The sequence below is a fragment of the Rhinolophus hipposideros genome (assembly GCF_964194185.1).
Source record: "Rhinolophus hipposideros genome assembly, chromosome: 2".
NCBI classification, from domain to species: Eukaryota; Metazoa; Chordata; class Mammalia; order Chiroptera; family Rhinolophidae; genus Rhinolophus; species Rhinolophus hipposideros.
The window spans coordinates 105061697-105079907 of record NC_138048.1 but is presented as its reverse complement, the minus strand read 5'-3'; the positions used below and the strand labels follow the sequence as shown (position 1 = coordinate 105079907).

The following is an 18211-nucleotide window of genomic DNA, read 5'->3' as shown; positions in this document are numbered from 1 at the left end:
TCAGGCCGATCCTCCAGCTGACAGAGATGGAAAAGTTCCACCGAGCGATGGAGTTTTCCATTGTGAGGACAGGTCAAATGTTTGATCCTTATCTGCAGTCTCAGGCACAGCCCTGGCAAAAATCCTTGGGACGCTCAGGAATAATCCAAACAGTATATATTTTAAGATTCATTTGTCATTGTAGGGACAATATACAGCACTTTTGCCCTATTGTTTTGCCCTTAAAAAGTCAGCATTTCACGGGTCGGTCCCAGGCTCTGCAGTTTCGTGAGTATAGACTTTGAGCTGAATGACAGATTTCCTGACACCCAGTGACTGGACAGAGCCCTGTCACCCTTGTTTCCTAGCACCGCCCAGGATGCCTGGCGTGAAAAGGCACTTCATCAGTATTGACTGGATGGGTTAATGCTGGATAGGTGATCGTCACAAAACACGAGTGTCTTCTGGGTTTCCTAACTAAAACTAATCCAAAAGAGCTAGTCTATTCTTGCTGTAGACATTTAGAAAGGGTGCATAGTTTGGTACATGCACACACAGAGTTTGGCAATAGGTATTGTGTGCTGCATGTTATAGAGATATTTACAAAAACAGAACATTACGTGGTACTTATATAACTTTTACATTCAAATGAAATTTATGTTCATTGTAAATGTTTTGAAAATATAGATACACCAGAAGGGAAGGGGGGGACAAAAAAGGAAAGAAAGATTCTTTACCATTTCTATATTAATATATAACCTATAATATTTCTATTTTGCCTTTGTATTTTTAACAAATGGGTCTGTGATATATTTGTCCTTCATAAAAACCTGAGTTTTAACGTATCAGGCATCATACCATAATAGATTTCCATATCATTAGGTATTTATGACATCATTTTCCTGCGATATTTTTAATGATGATAAGCATTTTATTGTATGGATGTTTAATACAGGGACCAATCAGTCACAAGTGACCCTTCTGTTGTGTCCCAATTAAGATTATGTCCCGTTATCTCTTTGCTATGCTCCCGCATCATTTCTAGAACTCTGTCGCCCTCCTCCGAAGTGTTTTCATCTCTTGACCTTCCTCCGTAGATTCCCACCTGGAGAAGTTAGTCAGAGTACAAGGATGGGAATGTGTTGACTCTTTAGAAAATGGTAAGGCATGGTTCCAGGACACATAAACGGCAGTGCTCCTTTTAGAGTTACATAAATGTGTGCTCTGTTATACATTATTTCCTTCTTTTTATTTGGAGTCAGATATGAACAGGCTTGCAAAAGGCTTTGGCAAATTCATGGGTAATGGGTCCATAAGGTGCAGGTATAAAATGGAAATGTATGGTTTATTTACACAGATGCTGGGAGGACCATGCAGGTGGAGCAAGCTGTTTACTGTGTCCCCAGGAGGGGGGAAAGGAGCCTGTCTTGACAAATTCACAGCAGGTGGAGACCACCTCTGACTGCCCCCAAAGTGGATCTGCCTGGTCAGGATCTGCCTGATGGGTGGCTTCCCAAAAGGAGGGCTGGCATCTGGTGGGAAGGGCAGCCAGTCCTTTCGCTGCTGAGTGGTCTGGTGCTGGGGCCGTTTAATAGCAGAGGCCTTGGGTAGCAGTGAGGGGGTGATAAAGTGATGTCTATACCTTCCGGTGATTTCCTTGGAGAACAGTGTTTGGGAAATGGTTTCTCACTTCTGTATTCTAATGAATAGATATGTCTTCTGCTGTCAATAGCCAAGCAGACTTTTGTTTGTTTGTTTTTAAAGAATCTTGCATTAAATACCAGAGAATACTGGGCTTGGATGATACATCATTGTAGACATCAGGAGTGATTCTCTTTAGAGATGATATGAACCAGTCAAACATTGTGTCACTAGAAATGAGGAAGATTTGCTTTTCTAAAATTTTGTAATGGGATAATTCATTATCTCAAAATCAGCTTTTTTATTAGATCACTTTTTATATTTATATGTATTTTCAAAATTACACTCAGTAAAACTTATGGATAGACTCTTCAGGAAATAGGTCAAATAATATCTGTTTTTTTTTTCTTTATTCTTATTAAAGACTCAAAAATACATATGTACTGGGGGTGCCAAAAAATGTATACACATGACACGTATTCATCTTTTTTTATTGGTATACACATATTAAGTATTACAATTTGAATACAGTTTTTTTTTCCTTTCTTGAAATGTGTATACATTTTTTGTCACCCTCTGTATACACAAGCATTTTACATAATTAAGAGAGAGAGAGAAAGCAAGGCAAATGATGTAAATTACCAACTGTTGGAGTAGCTGGGTGATGGATATTAGGAGTTCTGTGTATTATCTTGTAACTTTTCTGTAAGTTTGAAATTATTTCCCAATGGAGAGGTAACCATTTTCCCTGTTCACTGTTTGACTTGCATTAGGCAGGAACCAAGGGGTTAAGGGCAGACTGTCAAAGAATTCCTCCTCCATGAGCTGATGCCTCCCAGTCTGCACAGGACCAGGGCTTGGAAACCAGGAATCAGTGCTGAGGGAGGACCGCACAGAATTTTCTTCCGTGGCGACTTTGTCAGCCAAGGAGTCATCCTATTTAAGGCTGCTGTTTGGGGAAACCCATAGTAGAGCTCTGCTTCTTAGGGCACTACAGTTAGTAGTTAAAATTCATGCTAATGAGGAGAGCCAAAAGCAAGGCATTTTGGAGGAGGTGAGAGAACGTTTTTCTCAGCTTCTCCGAGTGGAAGCTGCCCAGATAAAACAACTCAGTCCTTTGAAATTTTAGGGGAAACAAAATTTTAATCAGCCCGTCACCATCTCATTCATTGTTCAGAGATGAAAAGAGCGGAAATCAACATCCCTTCAAAAGGTGGATGCTAAAAAATTGTCAGGTTCTGATTGTTACACAGAACAAGATTTCTTATATTTTCTTTCTTTTGTTTTCCTTTCTTTCTTTGTGTCTTTCTGTCTTGCAATTTTTCTTTCTCCTTCTTCCTTTTCTTCTTCTCCTTCCTCCCCTTCCTCCGCATCTTTCTCCTCTCTCCCCCTTCTTCTCTCTGAAACACAAGGGGATAGTCAAGCGACAATAAAAGACATAGTAACTCGGGCCAGTTGATGGAACTCTGACATGTGCAGGCCTGAGATCTGAGTGAAATCAATTCACTGTGCATCCACTCTGAAACCAAGAGTCACTCCGTGACTCAGGAGAGGGCCCATTGTGTTCAGTGGGTCCCCTGTGGAGACCACACCTCTTTACTGGTCCAACTTTCATGTAGCTCGATTCAAAGCAAAATGTTGTTTCTTCCAGAGAACAAGTAATTTCCTGCAAGTGAGTAATTAAAGGCCTGAAATCCTCTAAGGAATGTTCAGGCCTATATGAGCTGTACTTCCTTCAAGTGGAAAACACACGTGTGGCCCTGAACTTACAGCCTGGCTTCTAAACCACTTACTTAGGTCTTCGCATGGCATCTCTGTGTAGCCAAGAGTTCTGTGTGGGCCCCTTGCAACACTGACGTTTGGCAGAGTGGGACCAGCTCACTGACATTATAAAGTATTTGTAGTAGTTTTAGTTATTTGGGTTTTAAATAAATACTTGCAAACAAGGGTTGGACAGGGCTATTTTCCTCTTTATTTTTCTCGGTTACTTTAATTCTAGAGTTTTTGTGTTTGCTACGGGTTGATTGTGGAACAAAGAAAAATAACGTGTTTGGAAGTTAAAAAAAAGAAACCATCTGGGACACTCACTTCAGATGTTGACTAAAGGCAGGTTGTTAAAAATCAGCAAGCGAATGGCTCTTATTAAGCTTCATCATCTCATGCCCTGAACCAAGTCCCATGTGCAGAGCTTCCTTGCAGGGGAAAGGAGCAGGGAGCAGGCTCCGGTCCTGTGTCCCCGTCGTGTGGCAGATCCAGGGGCATGGGGGCCGAGAAGGCCTGGCGCCCGGCTGCAGGGCGCCCTCCATGCCTGGGCCCCGAGGCGCTGGCAGCCCACGCGAAGCCATGCGGAGTCCCGCTACACCTGTATCCTGCCTCGGCGCAGCGTGTCACACAGCGGCACACTGGGTCACACCTGCTGCGGCAGCCCTGTCCCAGGAATGGATGCCTTTTTTTTTTTTAAATAAAAAAAAAGATCTCCTGGCTGCATATCATCAAGAAAAACAACATTGTTTTCAGGGTCTCTTATCTCTCCACTCCCAAATATCCTGTTTCTTCGGGCTGGGCGGCCAGGACCAATAGAAACCTCTTCCTGCCATTGGCTGACTTCATTTCCCAGACTTAGCACAATCTCATCCGCTCTAAACAACCTCATCAAAACTACTTTCTGGTCAGAGAGAAGCAATAATTATTATTAACATTTATTAACGATCAATAAACTTGATTGCATTATGGCCAGCACTATTAAGGTAAGGAAAGGGTTCCTTTTCGTTTGACAAAATCTTGTGCTTGTTACTCTTTTCTTTGGTTTCCTTTATCAAGGCAGATAAGTTAGGATTGGGCAACACCCCCACTGCCACAATAGAGGACAACAAGATTTCCTCTGCACTGCCTAGTAAATTTCCTTTTTCCTACTCCAACCATCCGCAAGGCTTAAAAACTTCAAACTCAGAAAAAATTCGGGTTTTCTAAATTCACTGTTGAGTGCCGTGGATGACTTTTGCAAAGGCTTTTTGGAGCGCATCTGAATTTTCATATTCTTTATTCCTCGCGGTGGCTAGACCCGGCAGCCGACTCAGACAGGTTGGAGGGCAGGGGCACAGACAAAGATGGGCTTGTCAGTGTTGAACTTCTGGATGCTCTGGAATGACTCCTTAGCATTGCGGATACCAGCCAGTCCCAGTGGAAGTGAAGAGGTACCTGGAGAGTGGCCGTCGGTCATGGGACGAGCCAATATTGACTTGATTTTTGGATCCTTCATGCTGAGAACGGAGCGTTCTCATAACTCAAATGGTGGTAATTCGGTCCGCTCGGTTATGTATTTGTCTTTAATAAAATACCTACTTCTCTGCGCGCTGTGGAGTAAACTTTCTTCTCAGTGATGTTTGGTTTGTGGGAATTAGAGAGGAACGGCCTGTCGGTTCTCTGTGTTCTGGGGTGCGAGTCGGCCGTGTTTTTCTTGCAAATGTGTCTAGTAGATAGTGTATAGAGATGAAGGTGGAGGTAAATCCATACAGGTGGAAACCGAAATGTGGCCTCACTCCTGGAAGTGAAACCAATTTAATGGTTAGTGCAAATCAGCAGCATAGTGTATGAAGTCGTGGTCTGTTAAAATATCCTCAAGGCTACCATGCCTTGGTGACATTTTGCAGAAATGAGAAAAATCCACAGCAAAAACGGATCCTGAAAGGAGGAAAAAGGTAGTTTGAGTAGTTGCGGGCCTTTCGTTTGGCTGCATGTAGGTGAAAAGCTTTTGGTTGTGTTTTCATCAAGGGTTTTAGTTACTTGGAAAACTCATGAAAATGGAAGTTTGCCCAGAATTGGGCCAGGGTGTTTTCAAAAATCCTCCTTCGTTTGGTACTTTTGTAATGTGAAATGTTCATGTTAAAGGATTTGATTAACACCTACCATGTAAACTGTTTCAGAAGTTCTGTTCAGTTTTTATTTCTCAAGGTATGTTTTTCTTTTCAAGGTATGTGCAATAATATATATTAAAAAATCATGTATCAAAGACGTTCACCTTATAGAGATTTTTCTTTCTTTGACGTCAGTGATTAAAGTGTGTTGAAATATAACTATCATAGAAAATAATTTTAAAATTGGGGATTTAATGTACTCCACTCTTAGAAATTATTTGATTTTATAACCCAAAATGCTACCCCTTGTATTCTTATTTTCACTCTTAATTATGTGCATAGTTCTTAGCAGTTAAATCAAATATTCTTTGTAAATCTGGACTAGCTTGAGTACAATTGTGTGTGTGTGTGTGTGTGTGTGTGTGTGTGTGTGTTTCAAAAAAGCAGTGTATTGAAGGACATTAAAATAACAGGCCATTCTTCAGAATGGGGGATATGTTTTGCAAAACACACAAGTGTGTGATATATTTCGGAAGATGGGAAGATGTTCTTGAAGCTTGAATGTTTTGTGACTTCCAGAATAAATGCTGGGAAATAGTTTACACTTGTCTAGGACACTGCTTGCTTTAACATTTTATTATACTGCATTATCTGCATGTTGTATATATCTCAAGTGAACTCGTAAAATGGCTTCAAGTGAATTCTTTTTAATACTCTGTTAATACAAAATAGCCCCTCGTTATAGGTAACTTCCTTTAAGATGCGTTTCTGTTAGCCTTCCTGGGTCAAGTCATGAGATGATTTTACCTACGTGTTTATAGAAAAAGGAGGCCTGAGTCTGTCGTCAACGGTTTTAATTATGTGAGTGCAAAGCTCAAAGGAGCAAAGGGAACATTCTGGCTGTCGGTGGAATTAGGAAACAGTCTCTCTTACAGGCAATTTCCAGTCTCAAACGCACACTGTTTTGTTCTTTCAGTAAATAAACCTATTAGTCAATTAAGTATCAGATGGACCAGATTTGTTAAGTGTTTTTTTTTTTTTCTTTTTCTTTGGTGTAAGACCCTGTAAAGTACTATGAAAAGCTAAATGTTTTTATCTCATTTTTGTGATTCTCACCATTATTTTCCCTTGGTAATTTGGAACAAAGTGTTTCCGTTGGAAGAAGTAAAGGAATTTTAGGAGCTTGCGAGAGAGTCCATTTTTCTCTAAGTGTCCGTGGATTTTAAGATCAGATTACAAGTTCTCATAGAACACAGAAGCATCAAGGGTGGTGTTCCCGTTTGCAATTCATGGATCAGTTTTGGGGCTCCCACCTGCTTTGTGCCATCTGACAACCCTGAGGGCTGCTTAATGCCCCCTCCCAGCCTTCCCCACAAAACAGCCTGTGTTTGCCTATAGATTTCATGAAGCCTGTTGTTAGCCTTGGAACTTGATTGTGCTTCCTTTAGGATTTTTAACTCAAGCCCCCAAGACTTCCCTGGCTCCTTTTGTTATGCCACTGGCTGCTTGGAAAGTCTAATGGAGCCTACTTTGCCTTTTCAAAATAATGTTTTTCCATACACACAGTGTGATACGTAGAATGACAAGGAAGCTAATTATAGTGAAATCCAGTTCTGTCCTTGGACTGCATGGTGAGTCCTGGAACCCAGGGTTATGCCTCCGATTCTACGGTTTAAAGACTTGGGGTCTTTAAAATGGGACTGTGGCAATTGTCCTTTGTCCCAGAGACTTGGTGCTGAAGGAGACAGAGAAAGCAAGCCACACACAGCATCTAAGAATCCGACAGGATATGGAAAGTTACTAAGAAGGCTTGAGGAGGGAACAGCTATTACTGTTTCTAGTAGTTGTTTAAAAACGTTGCTCTCTTTGATTTAACAGAGGTTGGAGGGTTTGATGATAACTGAAATATGCAGTGTTAGTTTAAAAACATATAGCTCGTTTCATATTTCATGCCTTGCACCTAGCAGGCACTCACTGAATACTCACTCTCATGTATGAGCAAAGAAACTTAAAAAAAAACTAAGAGTTATATGAAGAAAGTTCATCTCCTCATAGGATTTTGATGGATGTGATGAATGAATTTAATAGCTTTAGGTATATGATTTTTCACCAACCCATCAGCGTATGTGGAATAAGAATTGTTTCATTCCTTGTTAGTTGGGTGGGAAGGATTCGGTGACAATGGAAGGAATGTAACGTGTAGAATGCTGCTGTCCTGCTCTGCAAACCCCCAGAGCAGGCCCTGGCTTCTGTCCTTGCCTAAAAGAGGAATTACTGGCCGTTATCTTAAAATGACCTACTGCTTGCATTCGTGGGCAGCTCTGGAACATAGTTTGCTTTCTGCATATGCAGTAGCTTCTCTGGGCTGAGAGAGAGAGAGAGACAGAGAGAGACAGAGAGACAGAGAGAGGGAGAAAGAGAGAGAGAGACAGACAGACAGAGAGAGAGAGACAGAAAGAGAGAGAGACAGAGAGAGAGAGAGAGACAGAGAGACAGAGAAAGAGAGAGAGAGACAGAGAGAGAGAGAGACAGAGAGAGAGAGACAGAGAGAGAGAGGGAGAGAGAGAACACCGGGCACCCTGACAAACGGAACCACTGAATTTGTGGTGTTCTTTCCCATTAAATACACTTATGTAGGACTGCAAAGCTCTTAGAGGCTCTGTCTGCTGGAAGACTGAACCATTTCTTAATTACCTTTATTTTTCTTAAAGTGATTACTTCATTCTTCTTGTTGTTATTGTTATTATTATTATTATTTTGCAAAACAGACCTTTATTAAAAAAACAAACCCACACATATACACTTGTTAGCGTCTCTTGAAAAAGCACACATAAAAATAACATAAATGAAACATCCATTACCTATACTTTCAGGAAAATCTTGCTTCTGTGTTTAGAACTAAAGAATAAGATTCCCTCTATGGGAGTAGAGACCCACACCAGCAAATTCCCCCTGGGCACCCTAATAACTTGGCAAGTATATTGATTTAACGGCTGACGCAGAAGGGGAATCACAATGCTGGAGGCCGTGGGAAAGCAGCGACAGCCTCCAGGCCCTTCTAGGGTGGGTAGCATATTCTGCTGGGGCAGGATCTTTTCTTTAAGCCGAGGGAACAGCTCAACTGCCCTGGGGGACCCATCCTGTTCTCTGTCCCGACAGGATGGATGACAGCTGTTCTCTGCCCTGAGATTTCTTATGTTACATGGCCACAGACACACCTGCATTTGAATCCTTACAAGTCATGTGACTCTGGCAAGGGAGACGTAACTCATGTGACCTCAGTTCCCTCACCTGTAAAAGGGGTTGTCCTGCCTGGTGCTGGTGTGTGTTCTGGGTGGTAAACCTCTCGTAGGTGCTCAGTCAATGGCAGCTGCCATCAGACAGTCTGTTCTGAACAAGTTGCACTCTTTTGGGCTCTGCTCTGAATTCTCTCTCTGTTTCCCATTATCCTGATTCAGTTGTGAAGCCCAGAGCCACACAGGTTTTGTTCTAATGCTTTCGAAGAGACAGGAAGGAAAACAGGGTCACTTCTACATGTCACAACTATGGTCTCCCACACCAGGACAGGCAGGCATACTGGGCCTGGGAGGCCATAAGCCAGGGGAGGTCAGCAGAAGAAAGGCTGGAGGGGGTCCTGGGGTAAGGGTGTATGTGGCAAGCCAGGTAGCAAACACTTGGGCAGGTAGAGTGTCCCGGGGTCCTTCAGGCGCACTGGTCAGAGGGTTGATTTAGTCCTGCTCTCAGGGTGGAGGTTGTCAGCTTGTAGCTGAAGGAGGACAGAGGCCTGCAATGCATCTTGTTCCTGATTAGGCAGAGCAGGGATGCTGGAGCACTTCCACTCTTCCACATTCTCATTCATTTTGAAAAATGCATCTTGTTTTGAACAAATTATAGTAATAAAACATTCTCATTGTAGAGAAAATTTAAAAAAAGAGAACCCATTACAAAGTCAATACAAATTGCCTAATCCCAACCAGCCCGAGAAAATGACTAGCATTTTGTGTGTCCTCCTGCACGTTTCTGCCTGTTCTTCTATCTATCTAGCTTGCCTTTCTCAGTTAAGCTGGTTTTACAGACATTTTCCCATGTCACTAAACATTTTTTTTAAAAGCACAATTTTTATGCTTAATTACATTCCATCTAAAATAACTATTACAATTTATATAACCAATATAGGAAATACTATTGCTTTCAGTTTTTCACTATAACTATATTGCAATGCACCCTCTGTCTAATTTTTTTTTTAATTCACTTTATTAGTGCTGGTGCTTAGGAAAGGGATTGTTGGACCAATGGGTATACATATTTTTACAGTTTCCGCCAAATTTAAATGTTTGCCAATTAAAAGAAAAAAAAATAGCCCGTTGACTCTCTAGAAGGGTTGTACAGTTCCCATCTCTTCCAGCCATAGTTGAGGCTAGTTTCTCTGCACGCATAACAACTCTGAATATTTTACTCTTTGAATCTTTGCCATTCTAGGCAAAAATGAAATCTCATTTTTACTTGTATTTTCTTAATTATAGTATTTCATTACCTTTTTTGACTGTGAACCTATTTCAGCTAGTGGCCACTATGACCTCTGAAACTTTTTCTTATTCATACTTTCATTCCTTGTTTGATCAAACTTATTTTCCACACATTTTCCCTATTGAACATGAATGAGGCATGTTTTGTAAAGTTTAAGATCATTCCTCATTCTGTCCACTCTCTTGCAGTTGATTTTCTCGCTTGTCAGCATATTCTCCCGGCTGTGCTTGTGTTTGTGAATACTTTATGAATACTTTATATATACCAATGTAAGTCATAGAACCTGTTTTAGTAATAATCTGTCCATCTCTTTTGTGTCTTCCACAGGGACTGGCAAATTGCAGGGGTTCAATAAAAATTGGTTGAAAAAATAAATTTTAATTAAGATCCTTTGACGTCCCAAAGAGAAAATGAAAATCCCAGACTAATATAATCATTATTGTAGATTTCAAAGAGGAGTCATATTTCTTTAGAGGTATTTCTCCTAGCTAAGTAAAAATTAATTAAATGGAATTACATTGTTGTTTAAAAAAGCATAGAAAATTGTTTTTAAAAGGTAGCTGTTGTATCTTGAATTCATAATCCAGATTACCGTCATCCTCAGAACTGCTTGCTGCATGCCAGGCTCTGTGCGAGGCGCTCTAGTTATCTCGTGTGATGTTCACCCTGGATGCCATTGCTTTTTGTACAGATAATGGCAGAGAGAGGCTAAGAAAGTTGCTCAAGTCGCACGAATCTCTTTGTTGCCTCTTGATGTATTATCCCACGATCTTTCTTTCCTGCTGTTTGCCCTAGCCCCAAGTATCAAAGTACTGTGCAGAAAAACAAGATGTCTTAAATGATGTAGTGATCTGTTAAATAATTGAATAACAACAGTTATTATAAGTGGCAAAGCAACAATGATTATACTTTTGGTGGCTCATCAATATAAGGTGCTAAAAAAATCCAAGAGCTAAAACGCTAGCACCAGATTCTGTCTTTACTCCGTGCCAGAATTATTCCCATATTTGGCAATATCCAAGGGCAGAGGTTCTAGATTCCAGGTCAGTTGCTGATTTAAATATTCTCATCCCATGTATCAACTTCCTTGCTCTCATCTTGGTGTCAATAATGAAAATGCAGCTCACAGTTTTCCATCAGGTCTTACCAAGTCTCTTAGCAGGCTGTTCTTGGAATTAAACTCCGGGAAGAACGGTAATCTGCTGTTGTACACAGATAAGTGCTGAGACATTTAGAAAAGAAATGCCGAGGCCAAGCAGAATTATTTATGTTTAAAGCCGTGTTATAGTCCAATCATAACATTAACATCAGGGCTGCTCCTTCAAATGCTTTTGCTCAAGACAACCCAGGTCAAATTCTGGAGAATATAATAAAGAACATTGATAATGTATCCTGCAGAGAAGCTGCTGTCCTGAATTTAACACAGTTGCTTTTAAATCATTCTACCTTGACGATTTAACATCTCTCTTCCCATTGTAAAATTACAGTATAGCAAATTGATTATTTTTCATTTAACAATTATTGACCCAGAGTCAGCACTGAAGAGAGAATCTCTCCCCCCGCCCCACTGCCACCATCCCATTCATATTCCTCCAAGGCAATGAGTTCAGATCATTAGCCAGTGGGAGTTGATCATCCCCATTCCCTTTGGGTCACATTGGGTCTTCCTGAGTTTTATTTTTTGAAGTTAACCGTGTGGATGTGATGCCCACCTTTGAGGAAGAGGAAACTGTTGAAACAACACTTCAGAATTTGTTAACAATTAGTTTGTGTCTCAATTTGAGGTAGATTTCTCAAGACGTTGCTCCAAGTTAAAAAAAAAAAGAAAGAAATGTGTGTGGTTTTATATTGCAAAGACCTCCTTGGATCAGTGTTGTATGTATGTGTTACCTGACCTGCCAAGAGCGTCAAAAACATGAAGGTTACACAGAGCAAGCACAGCCCGTATTTATCTTATTCCCAACCAGGCACTCGCTATTCTGTTTCTTCCTTAAAATAACCTCTGTGGGGAAAGGAGTGGCCTTATCTTTCTTGCGAGGAAAGGGAGGTGTAGATGCGAAGGCTGGTGTGGGGCAGTGGAAAGAGGCAGGCCTGGGAGATGGTGGCTGAAGCTGCAGTTTGATTCTGTGGGACCTCAGCAGGTGAACTCACCTTTCCTGGCCTTAGTTCCTTCTTGGCTTGTATCTTGAAATGGCCTTCCTGGCTGGCATTTCACCCTTGACAAGTCCCTTAGCTCCTAATATCCGGGTATTTCCATCTGTGACAGCAGTTTCTGCTTCACAGGTTATGGTGAGATTGAAGGGGTTGGATCCCTACTGAGCACATGTGAAGTCCTTTAGTACATGCTAGCTCATTTTATTATTCATTTGAGTCAAATACAGTTTCCTTCTAGGACCCAAATCAGGAAATCTGTAAAAGCTTTATTTTTCTTTCTCTCAATTTCTACAACGGTTTCAGAATTGAATTTTTTTTTTCAAGTAGCCAGTTTTCCTCTGACTAACATGTTCTTTTCTGCTTATTATGAAATAAACACTCTTACAGAACAGTGAGTGCTGTTATTCCCAGCACTTACTCTGCATTGGAGATGGCTTAAAACAGTGTTAGGAAACCTCTGGTGTGGCGGGCGTGTGCCTCAGGCTCTGCCCAGCTCATCTTGGAGAAGACCTTCAAGTGCTTGTCCTTGGCTCGCTCTCCTTCCCTCCCCTTTGTCCCGCTTTGCAATAGCCAACAACCCAACAGGAGTTTTTGTAAAACATAGAGGACCGCAGTCATGACGAGGAGGGCGTCTCCAATGCTCAGGGGTTCCTACTGGACCTGCTTTCATCCACTTCACGCTGCCTCTCCCAGACACTTGATCACTTGCCTCTCCTCCCAGGAGATCTGGGACAGGCAGACTGGCAAGCCTTTAATCTGGAATAAAGAAATATAGAGATGAATCAGGAGGCCCTGCCTGTGGGAGGTACAAGTCCTCCAAAGCAGTAACTTCGCCTCTGCTTTTGCATTCTATGTTTTAACTTCATCTGTGCGAACGTCTAGAATTAGAAACATATATGGTTCAAGGTCAAATACAAGTGACGTTATGAGCTATCTGACGTCTGAGTTATTTGTTCTACCAGTTGGAGTTGCCATGGATTGTCTTGTTGACTTTACCTCTCAGCCAGAGACTGTGGACCCTGTTAAGCCTGTGTTACGCACAGGAGAAGAGAAATACAATTTACTTTGCCAGGACAGCATCCCAGCAAAGAAAGCCACCCTTTGTTTCTTGGGCATCCTAGAGAGTAACTCCTGTCCTAATCAAAAAGCTCATCCCAATGACTCACTCTTGGAAGCACAATCAGATAGCAAACAGTTTTGATAAGAAGCTGGTTATGCAATAAGGACAAATATATATTTTTAAGCCTTGTTCTTTGGAGATGGAAAAACATCTTTTTTTAGATCACATGTTTACTGCTTTGGTAAACAGTAAAATGCTGCTGTAGCAATTACCTTGAGGATAAAGGGTTTGTAGACAGATACTTCCTGCGTTCACTTCCTACACAGATAGCCAGCCCAACCAGAGACGCACCAATGCAGGAAGGGCTCCCAATGGGCTTCCTCTGCGAAAGCGGGTTGGTTATTCATTATCTCCTCTCCAAAGGGAATAGCCTGTTGCTACAGATTTTCTGGCAGAATTATCTGTCTTGAAGTAGGTAAAAATACGATGTTTCTAAAGTTACAGCTTCAGGCCCGTGTTCTTATCCTTGGTCGTGTCTGCCAGCTGGTTTTTATGGCGAAGCGTGTAACTAGACCAGACATGTCTGTGAGTAAGACATGTGCCCTGTAGGCTTCTTGGTCTCCTTTCAATCATAGAGAAGGATTCATGAGTCTGCTTTTGTCTTTATTTGTTGGGAAATAGGCCACTTTCAGATTCAATGGAAGGTTTTTTTTCTGTGGTTATTTAGTGTAAAGGGCATTTTAGGTTTTGCTTTCTGTAGTCAAGCAGAGATCACCAGACTTGGGTACGAAAATCTCAGTGCACAGATTGTTCCCTGTGCTGATTTTACACCACTTATTAAATTCAAATGAATGCATTGTTCAGGTCCTTTGAACCAAAGCAAGTAAAACCACAACACACAAACACCGAACAATACGGGATCATCAATTATCCATCCACAGGATATGTCCTTACCGACTGGCCCCTTTGTAGGGGAAAAAATATATCAAGTCAATAAACAGTAACACTGAACAATAAACTAAATAAAATAAATAGCACCTGAAAGCCACACAACTCAAGCACTGGCAAAACGCCAAAGAGTGATGGCTCCCTACTCTAAACATGGAAACCTACAGCTCCACCCAGATCTCCTGAAATAATCAGAAAACTGAGCAGCCATTAATTGTCTTTGATGATCAGAAAGCGCCTGAGAGCTTTGTGTTGTAATGGACAAGTGGACTGTCCAATAGAGATTCTTCCTCCAGCATGCGTTCCATAGGTGCTGATGATTGGCGGGTGGGGAGGCAGAGACTGTATTTGACCCTGAGAAGTGGCCAGACACCATTTGATGCAGTCATGTTGTATGAAGGTGCTAATCTGTGGATATACTCGTACTCTAATGATTTTGTCTACACAGCACATATATTCAGCTGACATGAAATTACCCAAAGAGATGTTTTCTTTGGGAGAATCATTTGTTTGTATGCTTTTGCTCATCTTGTTGGAAGACCCTGTAAAATCTCAGGACCCTCCTGTTTGAATGAAGACTGCTATCTTCCTCTGCATTTATCCCCTCTGGACCTTATTGTGCAGCTTTGTTCGCTTTTGGTGAAACTCTGTGAGGCATTTCCCAAATCTCCCAACATGCTTCCAGACACTCACTACCCGCTGCCACTTCTGTTGTTTTACAAAATGACAGCTCTGAGCTCTTGAGTCTGTGTTGGTCCCAGTGCCCCTGGCATCACGCTTGTGTGATCGTGGCACAGGACTGTCCAGCAGACAGACTGATCTTTGGTGCCAGATGGTGTGACACCCCTGTTGGCATCTTCCCTGAAAATAACCACTGTCTGCCTGAGGATTGTGGTTATTTTGTTTGTTTTCTTTAGCCTGAAGTGACTACAGGTCCAGTTTATCCATTGTAATAACACGTTGTTTAAGCAACAACAACAATCATAAAAAAAGTTCTTTTTCTCCATTTCAAAAATAATTATTGTAGGCGTTTAGAAAATAAAACTTTAGAATAGGAAATTCCAGTAATTGATATTACACCATCAAGAGTCTGTTAAGATTTTATTCTTTTGGATTTTTTGTTTTTTGGCTTTCTCCCATGCACACACACATATTCTTTTAACAGAATAATAAAATTTGAGAAACTCATTTTTGATAGTCCTTTTCTACTCCCCCCCTTTTTTTTTTCTAGGATAGTGAAGAAAAAAGGAGTAAGGGCTGAACTTTATATGATCCTTTTTAGAGATTAAGGCCCCATATCCCTTCCTAAGGACCCAGTTTCTTATTATGGAGCAGAACTACACTGCCGGGGGCAGCCCCTTGTTCCCCAATGCCCTGGCAAGTGACTTCACTTTTCTGTGCCTCAGTTTCTTCATCTGTAGAATAGATTCCATAGTGATCATAATGCCTGTTTTCTGGTGGTCGTTGCAAGGATTAAATCACCTAATACATGTATGTGTTTTGAATAGCAGTGTGCTTTAGTGTGCAAACCATGTTCACTGTCAAGAGCTCTTTTTGGCTGCTTGTCCGTGTCATCCTTATTATTTCATTTACTCTCATGTCTTACTTGCTTTTTCTTGATTGTGTTTGTTTCCAATGTTTGCCTGTTGAAGGGACTGGTCTAATATGCTTTGGGTATTTATAGCTTCTAAACAGATGAAAAGTATTTCCCCATCTGTTATTCGCTTCTTTCTCAAGCTATTCCTTTGAAGATAGTAGAGAAAACACAGTAGAGTCACCATTGTGAGTCCATTTACTGGTTCAAGCCACATGGTAGCCAGACTTTCAGCAGCTGAACTCAGCTGCATTTTCATGAGCCCAAAAAACCACCAGTGAGAAACCAAGGTGGAGGGCTGCATGGTGTTCATGTTTTACTCCCTAGCCTTATCTCGGGCCTGTGCCAATGACGGAATGAATGGGTTCATGCAATGGGGAGTGACACTGGTCCGGCCTGCTCCTAGAATGGCCTAGAATGGAAGGAGTCAGCTGCTATTTTGAGCTGACTACTAGAGCTGGCACAGTCTTTAGAAAAGAAGAGCAGACATCTACTGGATTACCCTATTGCCAGTTACTGTTCATCAGTAAGACTCTGTGGAACCCTACTGAACACCAGAAAGTCTTAAAACACTGGTTGTTAAAGTTCAGTACTCCACATCTTAAGTTATATGGCTGCCATCACGTAATCTTTTATCTGTGCGGACCATGCCTGGTAAGACACAATAAATGTCTATTCGACAAATATTCTGTAAGTGAATGACTGTCTGCCTGGATGACAAATGCGGGAGTGAGAGAATTAATTAGTGAGGTAGTACCTGATAACGTGTCACAGAGAATTAATTCCTTTAATCCAATGGGCAGTTATTGACTTCTTATATGCAAAGCATCCTGTTAGTGGCCCCTGGAGATTGAGAGTAGCTGTGCTTCTTGATCAGAAGACAGAATTATTACCGCATCTTGCATGTTCCTGTGGCTACATTCAGATGCCTAATGTGAGACATAAGTGAGTGTGTGTGTGTGTGTGTGTGTGTGTGTGTCCTAAAGAGCCTGACTGAGGGAAGGTGAGATGGTCGTGCAGCTAGATTTTGAATATTTGTGAGCACGTGATAAGTGCATGTTCTCTCCTCTGGGCCATGGTTGGAGATGCTTTCCACTTAAGAATTAAAAGCAGAAAGATGATCCTCAGAGCCTGCATTTCGCTGCATGGCCCTTATCTGGATAAAGCAAAACCGAGCAGCCTTTTTACTTTTACTCAGTGGCAACACCTTCCAGTGTTTGTATATCCAAGGTTTGCATTAGGTCACCTAAATATTCAACTGTTACAAACCCTTATGCAAAAAGTCCTTCTGGTCACAAAGTGACGTACAGCTGTGTTTAATGGACTATAGTGGGCACTATTTGTTTTTCTTCTTTTGTTCCTGTGGTCACTCCTAAATTTCAGTGAAGCTGTAACTTAATCTGTTCAACACGTATGCTGGTATCCAGTGAGCATCTCCACATTTATTGGTGAATGAGGCAGCTCTTACAGCACTGTCATTATTATACAAATGACATCTGCAATAGATATGTGCTAACACATTTTCATAAATAGGTCAATTCTTTGTATTCAGTTAGAAGAGAATCTGCTTTATAATAAACATTAACATTAATAGCAGTTAACAACCAATTTATCTAAGCCAGATAATCAACTTGGATTCCCTGCTGAAATTTTAAGTTTAGCAAGCATACTACTTAAAGGGTCTGAGTGGTCCAAGTATTATATATACACCAAGGAAAATGTCATCTTTCATAAAACCTACAGTATTCTGTTATCTCGACAAGCATTTTTTTATGCACTGTTATTCAATCGAATAATTTAAGAATTTGCCTCACCATTGTTTCTCCAGCATCGAGCACAATACCTGGCACATAAAGTGCTTCTCCATAAATGACTTGCTGGATGAATGAACACATGAATAAAGGACCAAATGTGTACTGAAATCTTGAGTGACGTATGCCTTTGGTAGTCTGTGTGATTATAAGAATTCTGACTTGGTCCCTCTCCTAGCAAAAACTACCTTTAGTTGGTAAGGAGGTGAAGAAAAGGAAACCACTTTAGTTTGAGAAGTTTGGAGGAAACCCAGTTGTTCATCTAGCATTCCAGTGTTTCTCAACCCAATTATACTTTGGATCAGTGCACTTTTAATTGTTTTTAGGATAATTAAAAGGAACGCCTAGGAGAACTAGGATTTTCTTGGGGAGTGAGTATACATGAAACAATCATAATTTGACTAATTTGCCCACAAATGTTGGTTGAAAAAGCATAGTAAGAAATTAGATTTTAATTCTCATTTTTTTTTTATAACTTCTAACATTATTTTCAGAAAAAACTTTGAGAGATTTAAAGATGTTTGTCGAAACATGTCACCACGTGACTTTGGTTAGAATGTGAACTGGACCTTTCCCCACCAGTGGTACAAGAACCAAATTTTCCTAAACGGAAAAATTAAGGCATGGTCAGACAAAGGAGTTT

At 41.0% G+C, this 18211-nt stretch overlaps 1 protein-coding gene across 5 annotated transcripts in view; it reads left to right on the top strand.

Annotated features, from left to right (window-relative positions):
- Positions 1 to 18211, top strand: part of ERG (ETS transcription factor ERG) — a gene marked incomplete at its 5' end in the record, with an annotated part of 256726 nt that overhangs the window by 146921 nt on the left and 91594 nt on the right. The window contains one exon of one of the 5 annotated variants that reach the window (XM_081029841.1): positions 4230 to 4367. The exons of 2 other annotated variants lie outside the window; for them this stretch is intronic. In XM_081029841.1, the coding sequence (XP_080885967.1) occupies positions 4350 to 4367 (18 nt within the window). Of the gene's footprint in view, positions 1 to 4229; positions 4368 to 4579; positions 4702 to 18211 lie in introns of those variants that run through there. 2 more of the 5 variants (XM_081029843.1, XM_081029839.1) reach the window with 2 other exon arrangements.